Source organism: Macaca mulatta, chromosome 7, assembly GCF_049350105.2.
Source record: "Macaca mulatta isolate MMU2019108-1 chromosome 7, T2T-MMU8v2.0, whole genome shotgun sequence".
In the NCBI taxonomy this organism is placed as follows: domain Eukaryota; kingdom Metazoa; phylum Chordata; class Mammalia; order Primates; family Cercopithecidae; genus Macaca; species Macaca mulatta.
Genome location: NC_133412.1, coordinates 143,224,799 through 143,238,052, shown reverse-complemented (window position 1 = coordinate 143,238,052; position 13,254 = coordinate 143,224,799). Strand labels below are relative to the sequence as shown.

Sequence of the window (13,254 nt, the reverse complement as noted above, 5' to 3'; positions counted from 1 at the left end):
AAGACAGTTGCCAAAATAGACAGCAAACAGCCAAACTTAATTGAACACTACCACATGCAGGGACTTTGCTTAGCAGAGGTGATACAAAATGGCAGGAGCCCATAGCCCTAACACCCAGGATAGATCTATAGTAAAGACAAACCATTCAAGGAAAACATTCTGCAGGACTTACGTTTTTGCTAAGTCATCCTTTTAGGGGAAGTCAAAGTTCTAGTCAACATGGTAGCTAGGAAGGCATTTGTGGTCATGGAAACCTTATGGGTACTGAGAAGCTGAGCATGAGTTCAGCTAAGTCGTTAGGGATGGAAGACATAGACCTGGGCACTGTTCTACTCTTACACAATGCTACCCATTTCCTTGAGCTCCCATTCAAGCCCCATGGTCATTTTTACCACTGATAAGTTAGTTACACAGTTTTCATGATAACCGGATTCTCACTTCTTTTTTTACAGAATGGATGTGATAACCTGATATCCTACACAGTCATGAGTGACCAACCCACCCACTTGGTTCCCCATCCTCATTCCTCCATTCCTAGCCCTTAGGGCAGCCGGGAAAGCATGGGAGCAAATGCCCTCACCAGGGACCTGGTGCTCAGCAGTCTCTGGTGGCTCACACGTCTTGCTACTGCTCTGTGCATGCTCCAAATCTGCTTTTTGCATGTGGCTGCTGAGCTCTCACCTACTAAGCTCACTGCTTTCCTTATGCTGCCAGCAACCACAAAACCTGGGAATACTTTCAAGATGGGACCTTAATGTTCTTTCCTTTTCTTTCTTCCACTTGTCTGGTATCCATTTGCAAACAGTGCTCCTGTTACCTCCAGGTAAGAGATGTCTTGTCCCCCTCTTTTCTTTCCACTTCTTGCCAGTGCCATTATTTGGTTTAAGACCAATGTCCTTTGATTTATTGAATAAGAACTGCAGGCTCAAGTTAACCTGACAATTTCTCCCAAGGACTGGGAGATTTATTTTCCCACATGAAGCAATTATGAGAAAGCAATTGTGAGGAAGGCAATTCCTTGAGTATCACTTCTGTCTGTGGATGTGGGTAAAAGCATAGCTGATCCTCTCTGGGACCAGGAAGAGAAATTAAGCTTACCAAGGAGATGATGGGTCATAGACTTCTCCTGAGTCTTAATTCATCTGCCATCTCATGTTGTGGGGGAGGAGACAGTGAGATTCAGAGCTGGAATCTCCTAACGTAATTGTGATAGGATTTGAAAAAAAAAAAAAAATGCTTTAATCCCAAGGGCTCCAGGGAAAATCACCAAACCTGCTGTGAGAATAGGAAAAGCAATTTTTAAATAATCTGGAATTTTACCAGTCCTGGAGCTCTTCCATCTCATCACAGCTGAGCCTTAAATTGCTAGAATTTTGGTTCATTTGTCATTGACCCTTAAAGTCCTATGTGCCATGAACAAGATGAATTAGGATAGGGGGTTGGGGCAGTGTTCTGGCTGGAAATATAAATTTTAGAGAATTTAGTTTGGAGAGATTCTCATGCAGAATCTAGATGCTGTAGAGGACATGCACCTACTTTGAAAGTATGCTTGCGTGAGTGGAAACCAATCATAAACAACATTCAACTTCATGAGCAGATATGAAAGCATTTTCAGCATGTCTAGCAATACTATAACTCTTTGTGCAAGCAGAGTGGCCTACACAAGACAGTTTCAGTATATTTTAAAAGCACATCTTACATTTCATCAGTTCTTTGAACACAGAAAAAAAAACGTTAAGGTCACTTAAGAGGCAAAACATCTTACAGAGTTCATTGGTATTCAAAGTCACCTACAGACTACATCCTGGGTTCAGGAAGGGGTGGTGTACATAGTAAGGACATTTGCCTTCTGGGAGCCTTAAACAAAAAAAATATATAGGTAACTCCTACATTTTTATTTTGTGGAGAAAACACAATTACTCCAGCTTCCTTGGCTTTTTGCTTCTTTTTTATACCAACAAGATAAGGGCTATCCCCAACCCTCTGTTCTTCACTCTTCTCCCAGGGTATTGATTTCCTAGCACTGGGTTTTTCTTCTCCACTTCACTCATCCTCTTGCCTATGAAGGTATGTAAGCCTTCTTTGTTCCAACTGTTTCCTCCACCCCACCCCACATATATGCATAACAAAGATTGTGATTTAAGTTTCTTTCTACTTTTAACATATTTGCAAACATCAATAGAAGCTAAAATGGGAAAAAGGAAATGTTTCTTTTCCTAGCTCTTTCAATCTGCAAATCTTTAATTTAGGAGCACTTGATTAGCCTTTCAACCCGTTGGAAATCTCAAATCCTGGTTTTAATTTTCCTAGGTGGACAGGCAAACATGATTAATGTGCCTGATGGTGAAAGACAGAGAGTGAATATGTTCATTCTGAGCCACCCTCCCAAGCTCAGGCACCTTGCAGGAAGAGCACCAGCTGCATCACTCTGCGGAGTGTTCACAACGTCCTATTCTTGCCTGGCCTGGCAAGCTCTTTGTCCTTCCAATATTTGTTCAATCTTCCATCCTATTCATGTTCTATCTCTCTCTCCCCTTCCAGCCTCTCTTCCTGTTCCTAGAACTGAGAGTTTATTTACTCAGTCTGAATATCTAGATCACCTGCCATTTATTCTTTTTACTTGAAATTCTGAGGAGTCACATAAACAAGTGATCAGAATCACTATGGTCCTCTGAATTGGAGACTTATAATTCTCTCAAGAAATAAACAAAATTTGAATTTAAAGGAATGATCGTGACAAAAATAGAAAAAGGCAGGAATTATTGCCAAACCAAGAAACTAGAAACTAGAATTAACTTAGAGACGTGTGACTCAGTCAATTAACAAATATATACAGAGAGCCTCTGTGGGACTGTAGGAGATCCAAAGATAGAGGACTGGTTATTTGCCAATGGGATTTTTTGCAGAAAGCTAGATGGAAAAACTGACTGTCACCACAGGGGTGGGTGCACAGGTCAGTAAGTAGATCAATATCCTGCCAGATGGATAAGGTGCTAGATTGATAGGTGGACAAGGGGTTAGACAGGTACATTTATATGTCACTGGAGAGCTCATTATATTGGTGTAAAGTTATTGTGTCACATGTAAAGTATGACATGGGGGAATTGAGGAGGAAGAAGTGGAATAAAACTGTCACTGCTAAGATAGGCATTGTGATATGGTGCTTAAACCTGCAAGTAAAGAAAAAGAGTATGGAATCTGTGTGGCTTTTTCTAAGAGCTTTTTCCCAGAGTAGCTTGCAGTCTGGCTTCTAGGGTTGCTGACCTCATAGCCAGAACCCTAGATTCACCCAGATTTACCTTCAGAATTAACTAATTAGAGACTAAAATTCAATAGACTAAATGAAATCAGGCTGCTAGAGGATGTCTGCTGACTTGGAAATATGCAGAAAGACATGGATCCTTGAGAAAACATTGTTTCCAAAAGTGGCCACCAGCACTAGAGGAAGGACAGCACCACGGACAGCTCCCAGACATTTTAGGACTGCCTTCTGTGTTTGGTGCCCGAAACACTGAGCAAAACAGCGAGCTCAGGAAGTCTCCGCACACTCTCATACCATCTTCCTGCAGGCCAACTAAGAAAATTCTTACATAAAATATAAGGCGCTCTGTTTGGTAACTTAAACCCTTGGCTTATAGTCTTTTCAGTGAATTTCTTTCCTTGCAAACTCGAGAGCTGGAGTCTCATGACTCCCCTTGCTTCACCAATTCCCCAGCTAGAGAAAAAAGACCTTCTTGGCCTCTGACCCATTTTGTCCTTGAGATTATCCAAGGACTACAGGATTCCCCTGGGAGGTTTACTGTGTGGAATGAAAACAATTAAGGAGCTGAATAAAAGAATTAATTGCTTGTGAGAATGTGGACTTGGATGGGAAGATGTTTAAATGAGCTCTGAAAGAAACAAGCTGCCAAGAGCAATTTTCTAATCAAAGGGGAATAAAAAGATTCAATCTCTATTTCACTCTAATCCAGAAAACATGTCTTCATGGAGAAGTGGTCTTAAAATGGACTCACCAGCCAAAGTGGAAAAAAAAAAAAAAAAAAACTGTTCAACATGAGAAGGGACCATTGGTAAATGAGTCAAGATGCTGTGAAACCAGTAGACATTTCCTTGGAATAAATGTGCTTCTGCACCTTCAAGAACTCTTACAGGAAGTGGTTGAACAAACAGGTCCAACAGTTCAAAATAGTTCAGAGTCAAAACACTTGCCCTTTCTTCCCAGTTCCCCAACATCTCACTGAATGTCTTGAGAACTTCACTTTATGCTATTTCTCAGGAGACCTTTGGATCAGGTTGTCCACCCACATATAAAAGAGAAAGAGGAATGCTTATCCCAGCCTGCAAGGCACATTCTCATGGTCTGATTATAAAGTGTTTAGTACTTCATAAAAAGACGCACTAAAAATATATATAAACTTCCCATTCCCAAGAGTTACTTGCTTTATACCCACTGCCCATGTCTAATACTCTGAGCTGTATCCTTTCAGGAAATGGAAAAGGTGTTAAAGTGAGTCCGATTTTGTTTTGTTGCAGAGTTGACAGACAGGAAGCTGACTATGGAGGAAGAAGAGGCCAAGAGGATAGCAGAGATGGGAAAGCCAGTATTGGGTGAACACCCCAAACTAGAAGTCATCATCGAAGAGTCCTATGAGTTCAAGGTCAGGCAAACAGTGAGGTCTAATTGAATAATAAATAAATTAAAGTGGGAGGCAGAAGACCTGGGGTGTTTTTTTCCACTTTCACTAGTGAATATGTGAAGTTGAAACTGAACAAATCACTTACTCACCCCAGGTCTCAGTTTCTCCATTTGTAACATGAAACAAATAGTGCTGGTCATTTGTATGCTAGGAATATTGTAAAGAAACATAACATAGAATGTGAAATAAGTGGGCTAGAAAGTCCTGAGATGTATTATCACTACTGTTTAACTGTATTTTTAAAGCAAAAATATTAAAACTCACTACTACAGGGCAAGATATATTAACATCATTATTATTATTCTTTATTGTATTACTCTAAATAGCCAATTTCAAAAGTCACAGCCAGGCCAGGCAGCGAGGGACTCACACCTGTAATCTCAGCACTTTGGGAGGCCGAGGTGGGAGGATCACTTGTGCCTAGGAGTTTGAGACCAGCCTGGGCAACATAGGGAGACCCCATCTCTACAAAAAATAAAACAAAATGAAGATCAGCTTGGCATGGTTGTACATGCCTGTGGTCCCAGCTACTCAGGAGGCCGAAGTGGGAGGATGGCTTAGGTCCAGGAGGTTGAGGCTGCAATGAGCCATGATTGCACACTGCACTCCAGCCTGGGTGATAGAGTGAGACCCTGTCTCAAACAAAACAAAACAAAAAGATTACAACCAAAAACAAAGGGAAATAGAAGGATTGCCTCAAAAGAGATCGCCCAAGGCCATTCCATGCATAACTGTCAGAACACCCTGGAGACAGGGCATCTTTCATTCCTTTGAAGAACCAGACTCCTCATTGGTTCTGAGCATTCTAACCTCATGGTTCCAAGTTTTTCTCTTCCTAACAGACTACGGTGGACAAACTGATCAAGAAGACAAACCTGGCCTTGGTTGTGGGGACCCATTCCTGGAGGGACCAGTTCATGGAGGCCATCACCGTCAGTGCAGGTGAGAAGTGTCTCAGGCTGGCCTTGCTGGGAGAAGCAGGCAACCTCTGAGAAGGAAGCATAAAGCCACGTTAACAGTAGGCCGGCAGGGCGCGGTGGCTCAAGCCTGTAATCCCAGCACTTTGGGAGGCCAAGGCGGGTGGATCACGAGGTCAGGAGATCAAGACCATCCTGGCTAACATGGTGAAACCCTGTCTCTACTAAAAATACAAAAAACTAGCCGGGCGAGGTGGCGGGTGCCTGTAGTCCCAGCTACTCGGAGGCTGAGGCAGGAGAATGGCGTGAACCCGGGAGGCGGAGCTTGCAGTGAGCCGAGATCGCGCCACTGCACCCCAGCCTGGGCGACACAGCGAGACTCTTACTCCAAAAAAAAAAAAAAAAAAAAAAAAAACCGTCGGTCATTCCCTGGCCAGGCCTGTATGTTCAGTCTTCCCAGCTCTAGTCCTAGGTGCCTACTGCCTCACTGGATCACTTTGGAAAAGAATCGTGGTGTAACTGAAAAACATGGCTATCTCTGGTTTCAAATCCTTGCTCTGCTGTGTGAAGTGGAACAATGTACCCTCTCTGACCTCAATGTCCTCATCCCAAAGGGGAACTACTGCTACCTTTCTCAGAAAGGTAGAAAAGTACAGAGTCTTGTGTAAAATCCAAACTCAATAAATTCTGATTTCTGTCATTCTTCCTTTTCTTTTGTTTGGTCCCCCTCTTCTGTAAAATGTGGGACAATTCTGATTTAGAGATGTGGGAGTTAGGAGTTTATAAAATGTGTTGCATTGACTCTCCAACAAAACACCCTGGATGATTCCAAACCCCTCCCTCGGCATTTACTGACAGGCTCCCTCAGTAACGACCCACAGCACAGCCAGGAGTCCTAGCAGCCTGTGGGGACTGCTGGTTGGAACATGGACGGAAAGGGTCTCCCAACCACCGTCACTATCACCTCAGCACCACTGAGGCCTCCTTGCACTGCTGAGCACTACTGGCCTTGTATTTTATTGAGAGGCTTTGTTGTCATAGCAACCCACAGGGTCATATCCCCAAGGCCCCAGAGCCAGAGCAAAAGGACAGCCAGGAAGAGAGGTTTGCTGCTGCTGCTGCTGCGGCTGCCCCACTTTTCTCACTGCCTGCTTTAGATCTTTCTAGCTCCCCCTTCTGATGACCTGACTGTGCCCCTTTGAGACAATACACGGAATGTAGGCCACATCATCCACCCCGCTCCTTTTACAAAGGAGGGGCCTGGGGTTCAGAAATAAGAGATTATTTACCCCAGCTTACAGATTTTCTTCATGGCAAAGCTGGAATGAGAACCCAAGTGTTCTGACTCCTGTTCTTTCAAAACCCAGCTTCTACCAGTTATGCCAAAACATGACAGAGGTTGCCGTTGGCAAGGCACAGGCATGCCTCAGCACACCCTCCCCCCCAGGGCTGCTGAGTGGGCAACTCTGCCCACATTCCTGGCAAGGACAATCAAGGCCCATCCTGCTCTTTCCCATGAGATATTTGGAGGATGGCACTGACTCTGCAGTATATTCTCATGATCTGGAATGACAGCCATCCCTCAGGCGACAGATAATGACCAGAGCCACAATGGTTACTGCAGCAGTCAAGTCAGAAAATTTGAGAGGAGCCCTGCTGGTGTCCAGTGAAGAGTGGCCATGCTGAACTGATTTCACTTTTCTTTGCCTAGACAACAAAATGCAGCTTGTGCGTTCTCCTTTCTTTCTTTTTTCTAAATTATACTTTAAGTTCTAGGGTACATGTGTAGAACATGCAATTTTGTTACATAGGTATACACGTGCCATGGTGGTTTGCTGTACCCATCAACCCGTCATCTACATTACGTATTTCTCCTAATGCTATACCTCCCCTAGTCCCCACTCCCTGACAGGCCCCAGTGTGTGATGTTCCCCTCCCTGTGTCCATGTGTTCTCATTGTTCAGCTCCCATTTATGAGTGAGAACATATGGTGTTTGGTTTTCTGTTCTTGAGTTAGTTTGCTGAGAATGATGGTTTGCATCCTCCTTTCTTTCTGCTCCACTTGTCTTGTTCATCTTAATCTCCTTCTTTCTTTTCTTCCTTATTCCCTGGCCCTCTCTCTCCCACTCTACCTTGGTGCCCTGCACTCAAATTGACTGGTGAGGCATATCAAATTGTTTCCCAACTATTTTCTGGCATCCTGGCCCTGGCCCCCATCAGCTGCCCAGAAGACAGCTGGAGTCCCCTTCTAGCAGATGATGCCTGTGGTGCAGGTTGGGTTTGACTTTCTTATAAATGATTATCTGACCTCGCTCCCCTTTCTCTTGCCTGTTTATCTTGCCTCCAGCAGGGGATGAGGATGAGGATGAATCCGGGGAGGAGAGGCTGCCCTCCTGCTTTGACTACGTCATGCACTTCCTGACAGTCTTCTGGAAGGTGCTGTTTGCCTGTGTGCCCCCCACAGAGTACTGCCACGGCTGGGCCTGCTTCGCCGTCTCCATCCTCATCATCGGCATGCTCACCGCCATCATTGGGGACCTGGCCTCGCACTTCGGCTGCACCATTGGTCTCAAGGATTCAGTCACAGCTGTTGTTTTCGTGGCATTTGGCACCTCTGTCCCAGGTGAGAGTGAGAGGTGCTTGAATTTGCAAAGAGGATTTTACCTGGTTCGAATGACCCCTGGACTCCATCTGATTATCTTCCATACCATCTGAGATCTGAACTTAACAGAGCCTCTGCCCTTAAAGTGCACAAAAGTCAATCAAAGAGATAACTAATGACATTAGTAATGACAGCTAATATTTCTTGAGCACTTTCAATTTGACAGACACTATGTGTGTTCAGCAATTTACACGTTTACATTTTCTCCCTGTAATGTTTCCCAAAGCCCTATTAAATATGGTAAGTTATTATCCCCACTTCACAGACAAAGAAACTGAGGCCCACAGAGGTTAAGCTACATGCCCAAGTAAGTGGTCCAATTTCTTAACCTCCACATTATGTGAATAGATGCAAAGAGTGAAATTAAAAGAATGTAGATATTGTTCTCCTTCTATTTACCTCTGGCGATCTCTGAGAGGTTAAAGATGAGCCAACTCAAAGATATCAAAGGAGAAATGCCCGCATACATTCTTGGCCTCCTCTACTTGGAAGGACACTGTGAGTACAAAGCATCTCCTAGCAGAACAGGCAAAGGAAGCTCCACAGCTTTTATCTTTTTATAGGATGAATTACATACTTTTTCTTTTTCTTAGGAACACTCAAAGACAAACAAAAAGGGGCAGACATTCCTTTATTTGTTGAATAAATATTTACTAAGCACGTATTATGCCTGTTACAGTATTGTGCTAGTTTTTGGAACTATAGTGAAAGGCAAGATACACATGCTTCCTTCTCCACGTGGAGTTTATAATCTAGTGAAGGAGATAACACTTAACTACTATAATGAAAGTTATCTTGTTAAATCCTAAGAAGAAAAAGCAAGGTACTGCATAAGGATGAAAGCTGGGCCTGAATGTAAGAGTTAGCAGGTAGAGAGGGGCTGCACTAGCCCAGGTTCTTTACTTAATTCAGTTAGGGGCTTTGGGGCCTCTGAACTCTGAACTTCTGCCAGGGAGCTGGCATCCCAATTGCCCCAGAAAGAAACAGAGCGCATCCTCCTGCAGGAGGTTAGGCTAAATCTCATCAGACAGGACTCTTCTTGCTGGACCAAGAGAAATCTTTCCTGTACCAAGCAAACATATCCTTCAAGATAGTAGCTGAATTCACATCAAATTCTAGGAAAACCTCTTTCCAAAACCCCAGCGCAGGCCAGTGGGATTATTTGTCCATTAGTGATGCAAGAGATTTAGCTATCGTGGAAATGCATCAGGAGGCTGGAAATTAGATGGATGATCCCGGGAAGGCCTGTGGATGAGATGCCCTGTGATCTCTGTTCTCCAAGCCTTGGGGGACCTGAACTATCAGAGGGGAGGGAGGAAATATGGGGGAAAGCATAGAGGTGGGAAGAAATATCAGAGGATCAGAAGCAAACAACAACAACAACAACAAAAACAAACAAAAAAACAAAGCCATAGGCGAGACAGGGTAAGAGGTTTTCTCTGGGAGACCTAAAAAAAATGGCAATAATGAAGCAAACCAGGCAAATATCTTTAGGCAGCTCCAAGTCCTTGCAATTGGCCAAGACAACAGCTAACAGCATTTGAGGCTTTAAGAAGGTTATCCTGTGATCCACTCATCTGATTTAGTGGCTTTGGCTGAAGTTCTTTGGATATAGTTGATGATATGGAAAGGGTCCTTACCTGAGGGCCTTAGGGTCAAGTCTCTTGCTAACATCCTATGTGACCTTGGGTAAATTATTTGACCCTTATTTTTCTTACCTGTAAAATAAAAGGATTGGGCTAGATGTCTCTGACAGTCCTCCCTATAGCTACAATCTGTACCAAGATCTAAAGTCAAACACCCTGCAAAGCCCTGTGATACACATAAAAACCACAAAGACAGAGCCCCGTCTTCCTTGAATCCACAGTTCACCCTGCATGTCCCCATCATGCTTCCCCAGCATGTCCTCTGTCCCCAAAATCCAGTACCTTGCCCAGTTTTGAGTCAGTAGGCATTGCTCAATAACTGTTGGTGGTTTGTGAATAAATGCCCCATATGACAGTTAAAATCAGGCATCTACTCCAAGCAGCTTCCCACGGTGTTCCCTGGGGAGATATTATGGGATGGCAAACTTCCCTTATCGAAAAAGTAGTCAAAGGAGAACAATAAGCCCACTCAGTAAATATCAGAACTGGAAAGCCCTTCAGAATCTTTTAGATCACTGCAGATGAGGGACGGGAAGCCCAGACTAGGGATGTGACCTACCCAGGGCCGCACGCTTGCTTGTGGCAGAGCTAGGAGGTAGGAGTGGCCCCCTAGCCCTTGTCTCTCCTTCCCGGGCTCAGCCCACCAGCTCAAGCTGCTTTTTGGGCATACTGGAAGACAGACCCTGCACACCTTAGCCTCCTGCCAGCTCCCATGTGTCTCTGTCCTTTTCCAGATACGTTTGCCAGCAAAGCTGCTGCCCTCCAGGATGTATATGCAGACGCCTCCATTGGCAACGTGACGGGCAGCAACGCCGTCAACGTCTTCCTGGGCATCGGCCTGGCCTGGTCCGTGGCCGCCATCTACTGGGCTCTGCAGGGACAGGAGTTCCACGTATCGGCTGGCACGCTGGCCTTCTCTGTCACCCTCTTCACCATCTTTGCATTTGTCTGCATCAGCGTGCTCTTGTACCGACGGCGGCCACACCTGGGAGGGGAGCTTGGTGGCCCCCGTGGCTGCAAGCTCGCCACGACATGGCTCTTTGTAAGCCTGTGGCTCCTCTACATACTCTTTGCCACACTAGAGGCCTATTGCTACATTAAGGGGTTCTGAGCCGCGGAACAGAGCCTCCGACAGGGCAGGCCTAGGACTTCTCCTAAGAGAAGGGCACTTCCCCACCAGTGACCTCTCCAGGCTGCGTTGCCCTAGAGAGGCAGCATCAGGACCCAAGCCCCAGGAACTTCACCCAACTTAGGCCCTGGCAGTGAACTGAAAGGGCAAAGTCTTAATCAATCAAACAATGGAGGAATCACCGACTTTACACAGTATTTAATTAAATACAAACAAACGACAGCAACAAATCCACCTCCACCCCATCTCCTCTTCATATCCCTGACCCAAAGCAAAGGTCAGAGCCTTTCACCTCCTTCTATTCCACCTTCTGATTATTCCTTTGCCTCTCATTTCTTTGGAGGCAGGGTTTCTCCTCTCTGCCCAATTCCATACGTCCCTATTATCTCACTCAGCTGATAAGACGTGAAAATGAGTCACATTCATGTGGCTAGGGTGGGGTTCTTTTTTCATTGTAATCATTATTCTGGTTGCTTTCATTTTGCCATTAGGTTTTGCTTATTGTTTTGTTTTGTCTTTTTTTTTTTTTTCCCTGAAGTGAGTGAAAAAGGTGCCACGAAGGAATTCCAGGTCTGAGCCAACAGAGAGAAACATGAATTTTCAGACGTATGCTCTCCCACCACCCCTTGGCTCCATCAAGATCCAGTTCCCCATCTCACTGTTTTCTCTCAGTTCTTGGGAGGAGTGATGGCGTTGGGGTAGACATAAGCTCACTCACCCATGCAGGGTACTAAAGATCTTACAGGAGCTTCAACTGGAGCAGGAGGAGCTTTTTATACTTATGTTGAATCAAGTCAAATACAAAAAGCAATTGTCCCTCTTTGCCCAAGTCTTTCCAGTTCTGTGTGTCTTATTGTGTCAGTGTCCACTTGTGTATCCTTCTGCAGGAAGACCCACCAAGTAGGAGAGATGGGACAAAAATAGGAATGGTGTGTGATGACAAAGGGCTACTGGAAGAACAAAAGGGATTCAGTCCTTCTTAGTATCTTTGACTTTGTATCTGAGGCAGGAGAGAAGAGATATCCAACCAGTGAGAGATTTAAGTGAAAAGTTTGTATTTTAAATGTCAATGTGCCTGAGGAATGTCACCTTCACCACTCTCTTGCTTCCTAATGCTCTATACAAAGAGGGCTGACTATATTTCTTGAAGTAGTGTAAAAACTTAGAGATTTTATAAGAGAACAAGGGGCTCCCTTCACCTCTCCTGGTCCCTCAGGTCACATATGAAAGCATTTTTACAAGATAGGAACTGGAATTCCTCATTTCTCCCACGTTCCTGCTTGTTTTTAAACTTCATGAAGCTCTTTTTCCAGCCTGTGGGGTAGTTCTTGCTCCAGTAAGAGGAATCTTAGTTGTCATAATCCTGTGGAGCCTGGGTTTTTAGAGAAAGAGATCTCTGTGCCCTACAGACCTTTTCCCAACAAATGTGGGAAGACCTGGCTTTAACACACACACACATACACGCAAATAAACAGACATAAGATGTCATCACAAAACTGCCCACGGATCTTTAGGCTTTCTGCATTGACATAAATACATTTTCTAAGGGGAGGGGGGGAGAAATTAAAAAACACCTGTTAATTTTAAACACATTTTTTAAGAAAAAAATAACTAAAAAAGAAACAGTGCTCATGTCATAAGCTATGTTGACAGTTGCCGGTGGAAATGTTGGGTTGGTTCAAAAAAAAATAAAAGCTATACTTATATCTCTCTACGTACAGCTTGCTTCTCCCTGTGTTTCTTCAGTGGAAGGTCCAGGGGGCCACAGTGGGCTTCTTCTGAGGAGATGTGACTCAGGTGAAGGTGTCACCGCCTCTCACACTCAGGTGCCAATGTGTCAAACCCAGTATATTTTAAGCAAAAGTACTTCAGGAAAATGCCACTTGTCAAAACCCGAACTTTGCGAAGTTGGAAGATGTAAGTAGTAGTAAGAGCTGTGGTAGTTATGGAAGAAGGAGGTTTCTGTATCAGAAAGGCATTGGCCGTGCCAGACTCCAGCTAGGAAAACGGTGCCCTGCACCTATTACCAACAGACATGTCTGCACTCATTCATTTACTCATCATTCATTCAACAAGCAATTTAGGAGCATGTCGAATATATTGAATGACACTCTGGTGATACAAAGAAGAGCAAGACATAGCTCCTGACCTCAAGAAACTCACAGTCTAAGCTGGGCATGGTGGCTCATGCCTGTAATCCCAG

The 13,254-nt window shown here is 44.4% G+C and overlaps 1 protein-coding gene across 19 annotated transcripts in view; it reads left to right on the top strand.

The window, feature by feature from the left end:
* SLC8A3 (solute carrier family 8 member A3) overlaps positions 1–12,767 on the top strand; it is a 141,452-nt gene extending 128,685 nt beyond the window's left edge. For 3 of the 19 annotated variants that reach the window (XM_077941305.1, XM_015143986.3, XM_015143985.3), the window contains 5 exons: positions 806–823; positions 4,534–4,658; positions 5,540–5,639; positions 7,962–8,237; positions 10,657–12,767. In XM_077941305.1, coding sequence (XP_077797431.1) covers positions 806–823; positions 4,534–4,658; positions 5,540–5,639; positions 7,962–8,237; positions 10,657–11,033 — 896 coding nt within the window. In that variant the 3' untranslated portion in view covers positions 11,034–12,767. Of the gene's footprint in view, positions 1–805; positions 824–4,508; positions 4,659–5,539; positions 5,640–7,961; positions 8,238–10,656 lie in introns of all 19 variants that reach the window. The other 16 variants (XM_077941313.1, XM_077941312.1, XM_077941314.1 and 13 more) reach the window with 8 other exon arrangements.
* The last annotated feature ends 487 nt before the right edge of the window (positions 12,768–13,254 follow it).